The sequence below is a fragment of the Anolis carolinensis genome, chromosome 5 (assembly GCF_035594765.1).
Source record: "Anolis carolinensis isolate JA03-04 chromosome 5, rAnoCar3.1.pri, whole genome shotgun sequence".
NCBI lineage: Eukaryota > Metazoa > Chordata > Lepidosauria > Squamata > Dactyloidae > Anolis > Anolis carolinensis.
In genome coordinates this window covers 136,318,140-136,331,486 of record NC_085845.1, presented here as the reverse complement: position 1 = coordinate 136,331,486, position 13,347 = coordinate 136,318,140, and the positions used below count along the sequence as shown (strand labels likewise).

At 37.7% G+C, this 13,347-nt stretch overlaps 1 protein-coding gene across 11 annotated transcripts in view; it reads right to left on the bottom strand.

The window, feature by feature from the left end:
• cadps2 (calcium dependent secretion activator 2) overlaps positions 1-13,347 on the bottom strand; it is a 307,122-nt gene that overhangs the window by 143,592 nt on the left and 150,183 nt on the right. For all 11 annotated transcript variants that reach the window (XM_062982339.1, XM_062982340.1, XM_062982338.1 and 8 more), the window contains exon 8: positions 10,943-11,082. In XM_062982339.1, coding sequence (XP_062838409.1) covers positions 10,943-11,082 — 140 coding nt within the window. The remainder of the gene's footprint in view (positions 1-10,942; positions 11,083-13,347) is intronic.

Genomic DNA, 13,347 nt, shown 5'->3' with positions numbered 1-13,347 from the left:
GTATATGTATTTATTTATTTATACATTTTATCCCAAAATGGGACCCAAAGTAGATAGGATTTGTGATTTGGATTTTTGGATGTAGTTATTGAAAGGTGATAATATGTCACTTTGCATTCTGTCTTTTAGTAAGTTTCCATACAGATGCCAAAGGGAAACTCTAGTCACTTGCAAACACTTATGACCAGCATTTCTCCATAAAAAGAGAATGCAATAAACAGAGATCGACCGTGATCAGGAAATGCAATGGTAGACTATTGTAAGGTCCTAACTTTTTATGAGTCATGATTTTTTTAAAAAATATATATATTTTTACTTTTTATCCACATTTATGTTCTTTACTTTCTTCAATGATGTAAAGTCAAACTTAGCTCACTTTAACTCTCTGAGATAGGTTAGGCACAGAGAGACTGAGTGGCCCAACACCATCCAAGAGGTTTGATGGGTCAGTAGAACCCAAAACCTATGGAGGAGCATTGAATCATTCAAGCTGGCACCTGCTGAAATGATACAGTGGAAATACCATTTATGAAAGGTAAAATAACACATGATGATTAGTTCTGTGATGCTTTTCTCTGAGGGCTTTCCTTAAATAAGGGCCTATCTACAGGGGCCAAGTGACGCAGGGTGAGGATGAATGGTCTTGGTGGCATCCAAATGATAGATGAGGCTCCCACAGCTCAGTCGATGCTTGTGCGGACTCCATGGTACTAATGTGGGGTATCTTGTTCTGGATCAGCACCATGTATGCAGCCTGTGTAGATGGGCCATCTGGGGGTAATGGGACAGCAATGAGTGAGGAGAGACATAACCTTCCCCTCCCTCGTAATTTGCCAACTCACAATCAGTTGCTGCTTTTCATCATGATCAATCAAAGATATACAGAATATATTGTTTCTTTCTTGAGAGGTAGGTAGATTTAATATTCTTACAAATACACTTTCATTCCTCAAGTGAACTTCTGATGGTACCTCTTGTTCTCCTCTGCTTTACAATGTCTTGAACAAGAGTCACTGAGGTCTGCAAATGACATTAATATATACCTCTAGCTCTTTTCATAACACAATAACATTATTTTAAAGTTCTACAGGACCTTGGATTTATAGCTGAACTGAAAAGTCCTTTTTGGGTATCTCAGATTGCCAGGCTCAAGTTTTCAATTATTTCAGATTCAGTTGGAGAAGAGAGTTATTTTTTTTACTATGCTCTTTTAATAGCTGTATTTTGTAATGCCTCTGAAGTTTATGGGCCTTTCCAGACATGCCTATATGCTTTGTATGTCTTATTTATTTATTTATCTCTTTCAATTATTTATACCCCGCCCTTCTCACCCAAGGGGACTCAGGGCGGCTTACAAGTGGCAATTGATGCCGTTATACAATAAACTAAAACGATTAAAACAGTTAAAACAGTCATAAAATAGTCATAAAATACAATATACAAAGTTTAAAACAATGCAAAGTGCTTATGCCATTCATCCACCTTAATGTTTTGCACAAAGGTACTGGCTAGCCCTATATTACCGAGGAATTACCCACAATGAATATTAGTACTACATTTTATGGACTACATCTTTAGGGCCCTTCCAGACAGGTCCTATATCCCAGGATCTGATCTGCTTTAAACTGGATTATATGAGTCCACACTGCCAGATAACCTGGGATAAACAGAAAAGCTGGGATTAGATCCTGGGATATAGGGCCTGTCTGGAAGGGCCCTATGTATTGTGGTCTTTGACATTCACTCCACTGCATATAGGAGAATATATGTGATCATTTGCACACCAGAACCGCTGTTGTGAAATTGCAAATAAAAAGATGAAAAAATTGAAAGAGCAGCATAATACTCTACAACCCGCCCTTTCATTATATTTTCTGTATGTAGAATGACCTTTTTTTGGTCAACACTACAATGATAGCAATCTGGTATCCTCAAGATGCTTCGAACTACAGTTTCCATCAGTCCCAGCAAGCAAAGCCCCAATAGACAGGGCTTATGGTTTGAAACATCTGAAGGGCATCAAGGTTCAGAACCCGGTGAATGTAATTCAGAGGGGATGTTATTAAATGAAGAATCCATATAAGCTTCAAGGATAGTTCCTCTATGATTTATTTATTTATTTACTTACAGTATTTATATTCCACCCTTCTCACCCTGAAGGGGACTCAGGGCGGATTACAATGCACACATACATGGCAAACATTCAATGCCATTATTAGACATGCAACAGATAATAGAGACAACATTTTCCAGCTTCCAGCTTCTTGAGAATATGCTCGATTCTGGCCACAGGGGGAGCTGCCACTTCATCATCCACTGTGATACTAAGTCTTTTTGATGGTAGTGCTTCCTCATTGCTCTTTGCACACTGCTGGCAGTTTTATGGTGTCATAAATTAAGTTAAATTAGCCTCCCCGCATTCAGTGGTACCTAGAATTCTCTACTCACAGCCGCAACTGTTTTCGAGCTGCTTAGGTGGGCAGCAAGCTAGGCTATGAACAGTCGGGAGCTTAATCCTGCCCGGGCTTCGAACCAATGACCAGTTTATTGCTGCTGGCTACTAACCAGCTGCAGCACAGCCCAGCCCTCTGATTCTCCCAGCCCAAACCGCTTCAGATTATAGAACATAACACCCAAAGAGAAATCTTAATTTTCATTTGGAACCTTCACTGTTGTTAGTCTATTTGGATACAAGAAATAATTGTCAACCTAAGTTCGCTTCACATTTTATCTAAAACCCTACAGTTCTTTGCTTCCAAGTATTACATGTGAAGAATAAATAGTGGTATAGGGAAAAGGCGGTCACGTTCAAATTCAGAATTCTCTAATGTTGCATTGCAATGATCAGTTGAATCAAGGGCATACAAACCCATTTTAAATTAAAGCTGGTACAGCCAGTAACTAAAGGTTAGGAGACTAATGTGCGTATTTTAAAAAGAGGGAAAACTGTAAAAGTTGGGAAATTGTTAACAATGTTATCACAGGGCTTGGGACCACATACAGTCTACAGGTTTGATGTTTGCCTTCCTAGCAAACTTCCATATATTCGAAAATCCTGATCTCATATGTTTACACATCCTCATGAAAATACCCCCACTTTGTCTTTGGACTTCAGGAGGAAGGTCTGGGATGGGTGGCACTGCTCTACTCATGCTTCTACATGCAAAGATCTTTCCATGAAAACATTATGAATGGGGTACCTAATTTATGATGCCCTTCTATTATGTATGTTGTCTATTTAAACATATTTACAGTGAAGTTTCAGGCACTACCATATTTTCTAATGGAACTCTTTCACATGATTTTTATATTAAAAGAATGCTTAGGACTAGATTCACATTTGTTTTTATATAACCATAAACCAACAGAAATGGATTACGATGTAGTCTAGATAACTCCTTCATCTTCCTCATCATCTTTTTCACTTACTGTTTAGCATTATGATTTGTTTATTTCGGATGTGACAGCCAAAACATCACTTATATGATAATGATGATACGTTAATATTTTTAAAAAATAGTAAATTGGGAAAAAATCCTCAGAAATGTGTTATCTTGAAATGAATATTGTATTTTTTGCCATTTTGTGCCAATCAAAGTCACATGCCTGCCACGCTAATAAAAAAGCAATTGACCCAGCAGTGAGGCTAATTCAATGAGCTAAGATAATTAAATGCTTCTTGATATGTAATCAAAATTGAAGCTGTGTTTTTTTTTTCAGTGATCTCCCTCCTTTGAAACTGCTGGAGGAAACTAGAACCATCTAGCAAGATGCACAAATTACACATATATGCTAGAATCCAAAGAAATAAAATATGATTTTGCAGGGCAGAGTCACAACTACAGCCAAATCTAATGTCTGATTTTGCACACGTTACTTACAGCAGAGCATAAATGGAGTCAACTACAATAACAGAAAATGATGTGGTATAGGCATAATAGTTTGTAACAAGATGTTACACACTAGTAGCACTAGACACAGGAAAATAACTTAAACTTGCAATAATCAACACATGTGTCTGAAACTTCTAACCTGTATAATGGGAGAGGACTCACTTTGTTCTTTCCTCTCTTTCTTAATTCAGAGAAAGTGAAGAATGTGAGTAGTACTTGTGGGAATACTTGCAGAAACGAATGTGGGTTCTTTCAGGCCAAACCTGCAAAAAGTAGTTGAGTCTTGTCTTGGACATCTGGTGTTTATATGCTCCAACCAAATGCAGCCAATTTAGGGCATATCTACAAGGGTACAATAATGAAATGGAACAGGATGCAGTTGTTCCCACTGCAATCTTGTATTTCTTGGGCATAGGATGGCAATCACCCCTCCTGTTATGGTAGTTTATGGCATGGCATGGATTCTACCTGTCCGTCACATGTTGTAATGTCAGTCAAGGTGACATGATGCACTGGGAAAGGAGGAGAGAGAGTAGTAGAGGAGGTGCCTCCTCACTCCCTTTCGCCTCCCTTGGCACCTTAGCTGTCATCACAGCACACAATAGCACCAAATCGTATTCGGTGCAGTTGGGTAGTGTGAGTTCCCTTCTGCCTCTGCAGCAGCTGAGGGAGTCTCTGTCTGGACTATTCCTGAAGTCAATATGCGTTGGGTTATCTAGCAATCATGCATGCATTTTCAATGTGGGATGGTTTATGTAGTTAGTTTTGTTTGTTGCTTAGTAACCTGAAGCCAAAGCTGCATTCCAGAGTTGATGGCACCATTTTGGGATTTTGCATGTGATGTGGGAAATGGGAGTATACTTCCTGGAGACTTACAGGAAGTGACATGCCCTTAGAATTTGGGACATAAAAGGAGAGACTTTATTTTGTTCTCTCTCTTTGGCTCTTCATGCTTCTTGATCCTGCCATGCCATGCTGATGTTACTTCTTTGTTAAGAGATATGTAGTATCCTCAACTGTATTCTTTTGGAACTAAGATGTTTTTACCTGTATGACCATCATCATACAAGATTGTGTGTAAACATATTTTTACTATTTTACTTTTGATGTCTCTGATGCTTATTTTATGCGCATGACTCTTTAAAGGGAAAGGGAGGCTGGCTATTTTGCTTTTTCTCACCTCTGCTCACATAAACTCCTAGTCTTCTGTGTTTTTGCTACTCTGCACCAATATCTAACCATATTGGTATCATAATCCTATCAGGTTATGAATATATCCCTAATAATATAGTATTTGGCATACCAGATCAGGGTTATGGTCAGTGTCCTAATATTCCTTGAGATAATTTATTATCCTGGCTTATAAAGTATCAGAACATTTTAACAGTCTTTGCTTCCTATTACAATTTTATGAAAGTGAATAAAAATAACTCCAACTGTTTGAGGGGGGAAAATTAACACTGCAATCTTTATTCATTAATGAAGTTTCAGGGCAGTGATATCATTAAGCAGACATTCTCTGATTCATTTTTTTCTTCAAAAGCAAACTGCTTCAGTTAATGATCACAGCCAATAGCCCATGCACAGTCGGGGTGTTTGCCCCCAATGAAGTTAGCAAGGATAAACACTTCACATTGTTCATTGATCCTATGATTGATTCTAAATCTCATATAGTGATCCATTATACAAATCAATTAACATAAATCAAATTGAAACTGAAAGAACCTTAACATGTTTAGCCCTGTGCTGGACGTCAGTCTGGCTCAGCTATGGGTAAGCAAAGTTGATCCTGGATTTTATTTCTTGGCTGCTTCACAAATATTTCAGATTAATTACTTTGAAATTATTTCAAAGTGATGGCTCAGTTAGTAATATCTCTTTGGGCAATTAAACGCTTCTCAGCTTTGCTTTGCAATTAAAATGGCTGAAACATAGAAAGGTCTCTAAGATCCCCTTACTAGCAATTATTGCAGTAATCATTAAAACCAAGCTTGCTGTTCTAATCTGTTCTCTAAGGATCTAACAGCAGGAAGCACACTTTTGTTTCTTTCTTTTCTAACCATTCTTCATTTAACCCCATCATCATTATCCAACCAGTCATTAATGTAATTTTTGTGTGTCACTTGCTACACAGTTCATCTTTTTTTCTTCCCGCCTCCGCTATCTCTATTCATTTTGGTGAAATGAAGAGCAAACAAATACGTAGAGGCTGAATAGCTACCACAATTTGCAACGCAAAATTAAAAATTAACATAATTTGAATCCCATCACAGTTATGAAATCTATGCGCATAATATCAGTATGCACAAGAGCCAGATCTGTTAATTAAGCTAAACAATTCCTATTCCTATAATGGGATGCTACAAATGAAATACTAACGTGAAGGGAAAGAATAAGTAATTTTCATAAATTATTCCATATCCATAAGAAAGTCAGCAGGAAATGCAACTTTAGCAATTTACCATCTTTATAGAACAAAATAAAAAATGACTTTTCAAACTGTTTTCATGGTTATTGATTGTTGTGATGATTTTCAAATTTTGTTGTTTCATTTGGTTTAATGACATCTGTTCTATGCACTAAAGCATATAAAAGAAAATTAACCTGTGCTTTTGATTGTGTAGATCATGCATAAACTTTACCCAGGAAAAGAGGCCACCATCAGGACACAATACAGAGAAAATTAATGGCTTACTCAGGGCAAAAGGTTACTATTGGGTTGCTGTGAGTTTTCCGGGCTATATAGTCATGTTCCAGAAGCATTCTCTCCTGACGTTTCATCCACATCTATGGCAGGCATCCTCAGAGGTTGTGAGGTATATTGGAAACTAAGCAAGGGAGGTTTATATATCTGTGGAATGTCCAAGGTGGGAGAAAGAACTCTTGTCTGTTTGAGGCAAGTGGGAATGTTGCAACTGGCTAGCTTGATTAGCATTGAATAGCCTTGCAGCTTCAAGGTCTGACTGCTTCCTGCCTGGGAGAATCCTTTGTTGGTGTTAGCTGGCCCTGATTGTTTCCTGTCTGGAATTCCCATTTTCTGAGTGTTGTTTTTTACTGTCCTGATTTCAGAGTTTCTTTTCTTTGTTTAAAACAAACACTGGTAGCTAGTTTTTGTTCATTTTCATGGTTTCTTCCTTTCTGTTGAAATTGCCCACATGCTTGTGGATTTCAATGGCTTTTCTGTGTAGTCTGACATGGTGGTTGTTGCAACATTCACACTTGCTTCACACATACAAGAGTTCTGATTCCAGCCATGAAATCCTTCAAATACACATGGTTAGTTACTATTAGGTCAGAATAACAGAGACATTTAATGGTTTTCAACTGGAAAGGGGGTCAAGCAAAGCTGCATTTTTATCATCCTGTCCGAACACAAAGCAGGATTAGACTTGAAAGAGGGAGGCATGAAAATGGAAGGAAGGAACACCAACAATTTAAGATTGTGAGGAAGACATCATGCAGATATCAGAAAAGAGCAAAGACTTGGAATGATTATCGAAGAAACTCAAGGCAGAAAATGCAAAGGAAGGTTTACAGTTAAACGTTGAGAAAACAAAATATATGATCACAGATCTTTCAATTAGATTTTTTTTCGTGTCATGAGTGACTTGAGAAACTGCAGGTCACTTCTGGTGTGAGAGAATAGGCCATCTGCTAGGACGTTGCCCAGGGGACGCCTGGATGCTTTACCATCCTGTGGGAGGCTTCTCTCATGTCCCCACATGGGAAGCTGGAGTTGACAGACAGGAGCTCACCCCACTCCCCAGATTCAAACCGCCGACCTTTTGGCCAGCAGTCCTGCCAGCACAAGGGTTTAACCCACTACGCCACCGGGGGCCCCATTTGAATTAGATGATGAAAACATTGAAATAACTCAAGTTTTCCTATGCCATTGTTCAGTTTATTTTGTTCAGCGTTCAGACCCTAGCTGATGCTAAAAGACCAAGAATATATAGGGAGGAACTAAAAGGCATACACATTGTTTTCTCGTGTATGCCATCCATAACAGTGTTTTAAAGAATAACTTGATGATGCAATGCTTGCATTTCGCCACTAGGTTATGCTCAAGTATAGCTTACCTGCTCAAATCTATAGAAATGTAACAAGGCAGGTATTTGTTCAAGTCAAGATGCAAATGAAAACACTCATTAGAAGAAACTCTTATAAAAGAGTGTTTTTGTGTGTGTGTGTGTCTTCAAGTCGGCAGCTGATTTATTGATTTCATCAGATTTTCTAAGACAATGAGTGGTTAGAGGTGCTTTTACCAAGTCCTTTGTCTGAAATATAGTCTCCTGGCCCTAGTATTCCATTCAAGGACTAAGGCTCACCCTCCCTTAGTTTTCCAAGATCAGACAGGATCTCATGCTGGTAGGATATTAATTAGTCAACAACCAATATACTGCAGTTATCAATCAGTACCCAAACATATTAAATAAAACGTCAGGAAAATACCAGCTTTGCTATAAGTCAGACAGAGTAATTTAATTGAAATGTAGATTTAGCTGAGTGTTTTGATTCTGAATCAGTTAAAACAAGTATTTTGGTATATAATACAGGGTGTTTGAAAAAGAACTCCCTAGTTTTAATGTGTTTATACTTAAAACTAGGGAGTTCTTTTTCAAACACCTTGTACTGTGGACAGAGGGATCCAGGTTATTTAGAGTAGGGATGGACAACAGTGATAGCGGACAATTTTGCTACTGTGCTCCAATTTCAGCTACAAATGGTTTAAAATCACATGAAGGAGTGATCTGGGGGTGTAGGCATATCTACCTCTCCCAAAAATACCTAGGGCTTATGCTTTACCTTTTTGGTTGCATTTTGGCTGCATTGAGCATGAGTAGCAGCAGAATTCGTGATATGAATATATGACTCACTGATAGACCCCCACCTGGACATGAAAAGCGCCTTAAATGCTTATTTAAATGTACAATTATGCTGTTTTTAATGTATATTTTAATTTTAATTTTTAAATTTGAAAGATTTTTAAATTTGATGTAAACTGTTTTTCTGATGTATATGGTTGTATTGTAAGCCGCCCTGAGTCCCCTGATGGGTGAGAAGGGTGGGGTAGAAATGACGCAACAAAATAAATAAATTTCTTTGAACTGGGGAAAATTAGTGGTGTAAAGGCTTAAGGAGGCTTCTAGAGAATCTGGGAGCACCAAAATGTAATTTCAGCATATGTTGCATTTTCCCACTTCTATCTTACTGATGCAACCCTCACACTCAAAGGAAGCCAAGAAAAAGTGGTTTAAGACATGTTTTGAAACTCAAGCAGTTCAAACTCAGGCAACATTAACAGGGGATTACATGAAAAAATATATTCAAAGATGTTGGTCAATAAGTAAAAAAAAATATCCAGGGGTATGCTGATAAGCAATAATGCTATTGCTGACTGGCCACTAAGAGGTAAAAGAAGTAGCAGCTTGAATCCTAAACACACGTGAACAGTTATTATTATTATTATTATTATTATTATTATTATTATTATTATTATTATTAGTAGTAGTAGTAGTAGTATTGTATTTATTTATACCCCAGTTTATCTCCCCCGAAGGGGATTCAAAGTGGCTTAACATAAAAGCGCAACAATTTAAAATATACAAATATACGAACATTGAAACAGGATTAAAAATAACCAGTGTTAAAAGAAATCCCAGTTAAAAACCATGAAAACATATCCAAAGTTAAAAACCACAGCCAATGTCTGTCAGATATCACTATGGATGTTTCTTATTGTTACGTGCCTTCAAACCTATTCTGACTTCATTTTTGTTGGTACAACTTTTTTAGAAGATGTTTGTCACTCTCTTCCTAAGAAGCTGAGAGAGTGTGATCTGCCCAAGGTCACCCTACTGGTTTCTATGGCTGAGCAGGGATTCAAGCCCTCATCTTCCATAGTCCTAGTCCAACATTCAGGTCTAGCTTTCTCTTGAGATTATCACACTTTAATCTTGTAGCTAGCTGCCATGGATGACTTACCATAGAGGTACTCTTTAAATGTTTCAGTAAGGAAACGTAAGATTAGTTTTGAAAGGTGCTAGAAAATTGGAGACCTGTGCACCGCAGGCAGAACAGTTAAGGCCTAATAATCTAAAACCACAATCTTTGCTTGTCGCTCAAAGAAAATATTTTTTTCATAAATTTTTTAAAGTCCTGTCATAAATTATGCATACTGTGACCTTTTCGTTTTGCTACACATGGAACTGTTTGTTCCTTCCCAGCCAGAGTTTTATTACCATTTTCCATTAAGGCATTCATACCGAAATGCAGCAAATAGTAGCTCAGGGCTGAGTTGGATATCTGTCTTTTTGGCAGGGACCAGGATCCACTTATTGAGCTCCAGGCCAAGGAAAGAAATTAGGCAGCCTCTCACTTCCTTATGGATCATCCATGGAAAGCAAGGCCAGACAAACTGCCTTCAATTTGTCCTGTTTTTGTCCAAAGAAAAGTGTATGAGAATTGTCTCTTGAAACAAGCATGAACCTTTGGCTTAGTCACAGGGAACTCTTGCATTCTTTTAACATGGAAAACAGCTTTTAAAAAGGATTTCTGTTGGTTTGTTTTGGCAATTTTTAGCAGTCTATGTACCTCCAAAGGATCTCGAGGAAGAAAATTGCTCTCCAGTTGCCTACTCAAATGTAAAGTAAGGAAGTATAATTAGAACTCAATTTCACACATGTTTAAAAAATGGTAATAAGAAACAATAGGCAGGCTGAGGAATTCGGGAGATTCTGGGGAAGTAACATTTCTAAGCTGTGTGGAAGCCACAGTACTAATATTCAAGAGTGTATGTTATGGAGGAAAAATACAACATATCAACAGTCTTGCTTGCATTCATTTTCTCTTCTTGCTTTTTATTTTCAATTGAGATCGGTATGACGTGTTTCAGGCTTCAACATTCATTTTCTTTACATCATGCTCCGATTTAATCTTCCCATGCTTACATTGTCACTTTATTTTTCCTTCCATTTCTACTTTGGAATGCATTATGTGAGAATACAGTGGCACTTTAAAAATTCAATTTTGCATCACTAAACACTCACCCACAATGCTTCATGTGTGGCGGTTTATCCATCCTCACAGCTAGTTTTATCCTCAGGTCCGAGTCTTGGCTGTTCTTAGGGACTATCATTTTATGGAGATCAGGTGACTTGGAGCTGTTTGAAGTTGGGTACAACACTACCTGTAAAAGAAAGAACACATACTCTTTATCACACCCAACACATTTCTAAACAAGTTTTGTTACTAGCAAGATGGAAGTCATCCATGTTGCTGTTTCGTACTTGAAAGAAGATTATAGACTATATGGACATGTTAAAAGACATCCATTTCATTGCAACACATAAAACTTCAAAGCAGATAAGTCTATTTTCCACCGAACTATATTTTAGATTATAAGGAGCTCTGGTTCTCCACCAAGCTACTTCATTCTGAATTCAATGCTTCAAGAGGCACTGCAAGAATTGACATCTGAAAAAGGCCCCTTTAGTGATGCAAGCTCCTAGAGCTGAATCCTACTCAGGATTCCTCTGCCCTGCTGAGATAACACTTGTCAATAATGAAACTGCTACGGATCTTGCTAGAGCTGATGCTCTATACTCATGGATTCTGTATCCTCAGCTTGAAACATCCATGGCTTGAAAGTATTTTAATCCAAATGCAAACCTTGGTTTTACAATTTTCTATAAGGAATCAACATATTTTGGTATCAAGAAAGAAGGTCCTGGAACCAAACTGCACAGGACACTAAGGAGCCACTGTATAATGTATCTTCTTAAATGCCACTGAGGGACCTTGTGGTGAGGGCAAGTTTATAAACCTTCTAAATAAATTGAGAGCCAAGGTGGTGGACTTCTTGGAGTGCAGGGACTTGGAAAATCCATGTTCAAATGATGTGACTGTGGGTGTACCAACCCTAAACTAATACTAAACTGCAGACTTAGGGAGGGTGGCAGAGTTTGTTTTAAGAAGTAGAGACATGAACTGATTTGTATAGATGTAGTGAAGTGGTTCTCAACCTGTGGGTCCCCAGATGTTTTGGCCTTCAACTCCAAGAAATCCTAACAGCTGGTAAACTGGCTGGGATTTCTGGGTGTTGTAGGCCAAAATGCCTGGGGACCCATAGGTTGAGAACCACTAATGTAGTATCTTTGAACATGAAACTTAATACTTTGTCTAGTTAGCACTTTCATAATTTTACTTGTTTTTCTACCCGAGGAAGCCCTCAATTTGTCTGCATGGCTGCATGTTAAACAGAGTGTGCAGTTTAACAAGTTACATGGTATTTATGTACAAACTGGCAGGACTAGGAATGAATGTGTAGTTTTTTCGGTGTACATAAATAATAATGAAAAAAGAGTCCATCTTAATAGTTCCCTTTTCAAGTGAACCACAGCTTTTTGTTTATTTTGTTTTCTCAATATTAAGCAGATTCCTGATCAAACGTTATAATTAAGATACTGAGTCCATGTCAAGAAACCATTCTCCTGTCATACAGACTGAGGACCTAATGTCAACATAAATACTCATAGCCAAAAGATAATTTTGGCAGAAGGTACGTTAAATCCGTGGATGTGATTTACCTTTTTTAAAAGCAGCCACTCCTTTTTTCAACATTGGCTCTGCTCCTCACTCCACACTGGCTTCAGTGATACAGTTTTTTGTTATTTGTTTGATATAAATAACTTTAACACCATATGAATTCAGATAGTTAAGTTCAATTTGCTTGGATGCCTGCAAACCTGCACTGTTTTTATTTCAAAAATTTGAAGGATTTGAAGCATTCTTTATTCTATCCCAAAGGACAGATGAAATGAAAGAATCTTTTCCACACAACATCCGTTGTTCAAACAAGCTGGGCACTTAAACATATGTTTTGCTGCCTAGATAAGAGGACAAACCTGCAGCCTTTCAGATACTTCCAGAGTAACACACATTATTGCTAGCTAGGAGAGTCAATGTTATAGTGTCTGAAAGGCTGCTAGTTGTCTTCTCCTGGCACAAATGAATTAGGTAGTCATCTGCAAAAAGCTAAGTTGATAAAAGTTTTCTTCAGTTGTGCTAGAACTATTATTACTTTCAGAAGTGCTGCCCTCAAGGTTGGTTTTTTATTCTGCAAAGATCAACCTCTAAACTGAAAACTCTCAGATGTGTAGCTGGGGGAAAGTTTCAAATAAATATGCCTGAAATAAAAAATTGTATTCAATAAATATAAAGAAGAAACAATGCTAGTTAAAGCATTAGTATGCAAAACAAGGATTCCAACAATTTTTTTCACATGCTGATGGAATCCCAAGAAAGGTATTTCTTGAAAAGCCGTCTCACTCATAAATAATAAAGAACCCAAGCAAAAGGCATTTCATATTTATTTGCTTCTCTCTTCTCCTACCCACATTTTAGCTGAATTATGCATTCTTAGCAAAGCATATATCCCAAAGTTTAGGGAATT